Below are 5,089 nucleotides of genomic sequence, written 5' to 3' on the forward strand. Positions count from 1 at the left end.
CTCCTTCAAATGGTTTTATTACCCACGGGTCAAGAAGTTGCAAATTGGAAAGCAAACCAGAATAGGAAAAGTTTGAAATTTAGAAAGGATCACCACTTTATTTTGCTAAAAGAATACCATATATTAATGATTATGCCTTCGATTGGTCTCTACTAGTGTGTTTTTTATCCAACAATAATTAAATTATTAGTATTGATACTAATTTCATAATTAATATATATAATACTTCATATTATATAATCAGTACATTATACTTTATATAAATCTAAATTTATTACAAAGAGTAAAAGAAGTATTCTAACCAGTACAGGACTACAATTTCTTTGACCGACAATATTGAGAAATACAATTAAAAAGGACTCGCGCCACTTAGAAAACTAACAGTAATATTATCCCCCCTTTTCTAACATAAACTCAATTATGATCTAACTTTAATGATATTCAATAAATAAAGCAAATCAAAGGTACCCCTCAAAGCAAAATGTTGCTCGATCGCATCAATCAAATTAACCAATTTATAGTGTGTCAAAATTATGCATATGTAGTTTCTGAACCTTGTACCATGCAGTAGGCTACCATGTTGAAAATAATAGGCGGCAACATCTTAAGTAGAGGTGTCAAAATGGGCTCAGCCCGGTGAGCCAACCCGGCCCACCACGTGTTCGAGCCGGGTTGGGCTAATTTTTTTTTGCAAATTTCAGTGTGGGCCAATTTTAAACCCGGCCCACTAATAACCCGGCTCACCCGGGTTCAACCCGTGGTGAGCCGGGCTGACCCACCAGCCCATAAAAAAAAAAAAAAAAAAAACTTCTGCTATTGGGTTGGGCCAAATAAAATTTCATAGACCATCATAGATTCTCAATTTTATGTATTTTTTCTTCAAATTATGTAATTAGTGTAGGAATTTATTTACTTTTCTCTAGAAAAGCTTATGTGCATACTATTTTTGCAGGATTGGGCATTAAATTTGATTACATTTTTTTAAATTAGGTGATTTTTTCAAATTAGGTGAGCCAACCCGTTTAGCCCACCAACCCGTGGTGGGCCGGGCCGGGCTCAATTTTTTCCAGCTCACCAATAAACGAGCCGGGTTGGGTTGGCCCACCAAAGGCTCAACCCGTGGTGGGCCGGGCCGGGCCGGGCCGGGTTACCCGTTTTGACAGCTCTAATCTTAAGGTACAGGTATAATAAGATTTTGGACAAGAAAAAAAAAAGTGCCTTCCAGCCTAGAAATTGGAGTTATTTTGTGAATTTTGTTTGAAATATATATATATATATATATATATATATATATATATATATATATATATATGTTTATAAAGAAGAGAGGGTTATGTTGTTATTTTATGAGAATATTATTTGTGATATGTGTGATATTTACACACATAATTTTTCATGTTGATATAAACATTATTTATTTTAGAATTAAAATTTTATAATTTTATTTTTATCATTTTCCAAAAGTCCTTTTAATTAGTAAAGTATGAGTTTTATAAATTTTTATTTCTCTTCTTATTTTAATGATTTGAGAATTTATTTTCATCCCAACAATCTTGTCTTTTTGAAATGGCGGAAGGATTTTTGAAACACTTCTTATTTTCAAGAGAAAATTCTTGTCCTTTGAAGTATTTTGAATAATTTGGTCCGGACATCTTTATCTCTTGAGAATCTTGATCTGAACATCTTATCTTTTGAGAGTCTGAACATCTTATCTCTTGAAATCTTATCTGTTATCCTTTTGAAATCTTAAAGTCTTCAATCAAACATGTTGTAGGATTAGTAAATACGGAGTCAGATAATCTAATTTCTTCCTTTTGAGTTGGATCTTGCATTGCTTGAATTAATTTTAATTTTTTTTCAAACTCATCTTCTGATGTGGCAGATGCCAATTTAGCCATAATCTTGCTCTTCTGACTAAAAATTTTGTTTCTCCATCTAGATCTTTTTATGCCTTGATAGAAGCAGATGATGAATTTATTTTGATCCATTATTCGTCAATTCTTTTGAGAGTTAACATCTTAATATCAAGTTTTTTCCACCACTTAACTTTAATGAATCTGGTTAAGAATAATAAATTGTTATTGAAGTATGGTTGTCTATATATCTAATTCCAACTCATAATTCAAGTAATATTTTGTGAGGCAATAAAGGATATAAACTTATATCTGTCAAAAATGTATTATTCTCTCGGTCAAAAAAGTTTAACCCTCCCAGAATTTGTTTATTTATTATTGACTGTATGTAATTTAACCAACATTAAGGTGTACCTTTTAACTAGAAATGCAGACTGAGCACAAAAAACAAAGTGGTGAATTTTTTTCCTCCAAATGAGAGATGCTAAAGGGACAGTCTAACAACAACTAGGGACAGGGTGGCCTGATTGATAGACTTTCAAGTACGGAGGGAAGTTTGTTTGGTGATTAATGACAATGTTTGGCTTTGTGTCCTATATGACATAATAATTAAGTTTACTTTTGAAGCCGCGCATGATGGCATCACTTTATAGTCTTCTGCTGGTCCTCGCTGCACCCAAAGGCCAACTCCAAGAGTAGCAATGATCCCACAATATATGTCTCTACTCGAGTATATGACATAGACGAGAGAGTTCTCTTAACATGATGTTGATAAGGGAAAGACTTGATAGTTGAAACCATCCAACTAATGCAGATATAAATCCTTCTCCAATAGTACGCCAAACCAAACCAAACCAAGAGCTTGTGCATATGTAGGCCATTATGTAAAAAGGACAATGCAAATACACAATTGCACGAGTCTCAGTCTATACAGCCAGCCACATGGGTGACAGCGTCAGTACCGAATTTTCAGTAAAAGTCAAAAGTACAGTATAAAATATATATAAATCCTTTATCCATTCTTCTCAATTATAACTATATATACTACTGTGTAGTATCTTTTTGAATAAGCTTTCTAGATTAACCAATAACAAAACATTTTAGTTTTTTGAATTTTAAAAATCTTTTATTAATACTGTATATAAAAACGTAATTTACTTTTTGCTTAATTGTATTTTTAGTTTATCAGCTACATATTGCCATATTGTAATTAAATTGTGTTAATTGGGCTCCTCAATTAATTTCTTTCATTTGCAATGAGGTCTCCATCTTGATTTCAGTCAACATTTAACTCAATGTTTGCTCATAATAGAAACATATTTTTTTGTTCTTTATTGATGTCATAAAAACAATAATTCACCCAAAAAAACATGGTCAACATGACAATTAAGTCAACACAATTAGAAATTTAGAATACTTGGTTAAGATGATTGTAGTTTAAATATTATGTATTTTTAGTTACTATAATGTATATAATCGCAATTTGTCATGTTAAATATCGGATGAAATAAGGATGGAAGAACCTGATTTTAAAAGGAAGAAAACTTACAAGACCTAATTAACACGATTGAATCTTAAGACCAAAATCGTATAATCACATGTCTGATAGACTAAAAATACAAGTTACCAATTAAGAACCTTTCTTGGTAAAAATGGTGACACCCCTTTGTACTAAACTTGATCCATTAATGTAAATGTTTTGGCCATGTGAAAATAAAAACTTATCTTATTCCATACTCGTAAGTGCCTTGCCCTTCACAGATATACTCTTTTATTCCATTTAAAGGTAGGTGTCAAGAATCAAAAAATTACATTTTCTTAAACTAGCACCCAATTACAAGGGCACGAGGAAAGTACTCTGCAAAAATGGTAACACTGAACCACGAGGCTCCACTCTATGATAATAACCTCTCCCATGAAGAGACTCCTCCAAGTCGAAGCACAGCATTGCAAAATCCACATGAGAAGAAACAGCTATCTGTTGAGGCAAAAGCAGATACTTTGTTGGATCTAAATGCCCCTAGCGATGATTCTGCTGTTGGGTGCAGTCCAGTGCTGAATCTTATTACATATTTAGACACGGATGAAAACCCTCATGGAGTGTTCTCTTGCAAGTACTGCCAGAGAAAGTTCTACAGTTCACAAGCTCTCGGGGGACACCAAAATGCTCACAGGAGAGAGAGGTCATTTGCAAAGAGAGGTCAGAGATCAGGAACAACTTTTGGGATACCCTTTCTTCATAATAATCACCTTCCACACTATGCCACTATGGCTTCTCTGCCTCTGCATGGTGCTTGTAGTAATAAACCACTTAGATTTCAGGCACACTCCATGGTTCAGAAATCTTCTCATTTTTCATTCAAAGGGTTTGGAAGCACTTTGGGACATCATAGGGGGTCAAGACTCCTTATTGATCAACAACCTGGAATATGCCACAAATCGTCACGAGGCAGTGTTGGGAGATTCGATGTGGTGAAGACCATGACCAATTCAGAAACCAATGAAGAAATCAGTGGGTATCTGGTTAGTGGAATTACTCGTTTGAAGACTAACCAAGAAGGAACGAAGCACCTTGACTTGTCCTTAAAGCTCTGAACATGTGCTTAGGGTTAACTTTTTGCCAAATTTACTTTTTCACAGCTTGTAATAATGTATTGCGTAAATTTGTTTATGAAAAGATCAAAGTTCTTTATCTGTTAATGAATATCAATTATTCAACTCTTGTAACGTGTAAGGTCTCAATAGTTTGTTAAGTCTTTTTCTTTCTGATTGTTATCCATTCAGTAAAATTAGGTGAAATTAAATTAGAGGAGTTGAGTTTAGCTTCCCATAAGTGGTTAGTTTCAATTCTGGGCTAGAATGTCACATTTGGTTCCAATTTAAAAACCATCGTATTAGCCCCACTAAAACCATCCGCAAAATGAAATTAATTAAATCTATAAACTAATAAAAAATATATAAAATAACTTTCCAGTTTCCACCCATTAAAATGTCTTGCCACATGCCATAGGACAGATATCTGGTTCGATCAAGGCTTTGCTTGTCTAACTGGACTGGGTGCCAACGCCAACGGAAGTTCTGAGAATTCAAGATCCATTTATTTTTCTAGGAAACGTACGTATGCCTCGGTTGGCCACTTGATAAACAAATTCACTCTAAATTGTTTACATATATTAGTGGTATTTAATATGGCTGACAATAAAAATTGATGTAAAATCTTTTAAAACATTTTTACA

General features: G+C 33.6%; 1 protein-coding gene across 1 annotated transcript; it reads left to right on the top strand.

Moving 5' to 3' along the window:
* Positions 1-3,630: 3,630 nt before the first annotated feature.
* Positions 3,631-4,573, top strand: LOC109796308 (zinc finger protein 3). The gene has a single exon (XM_020355994.3). The coding sequence runs from the start codon at positions 3,720-3,722 to the stop codon at positions 4,446-4,448; it is 729 nt and encodes a 242-aa protein (XP_020211583.1). The 5' UTR covers positions 3,631-3,719; the 3' UTR covers positions 4,449-4,573.
* Positions 4,574-5,089: the final 516 nt, after the last annotated feature.

Source organism: Cajanus cajan, chromosome 6 (genome assembly GCF_000230855.2).
Source record: "Cajanus cajan strain Asha chromosome 6, NIPB_CcT2T_4, whole genome shotgun sequence".
In the NCBI taxonomy this organism is placed as follows: Eukaryota; Viridiplantae; Streptophyta; class Magnoliopsida; order Fabales; family Fabaceae; genus Cajanus; species Cajanus cajan.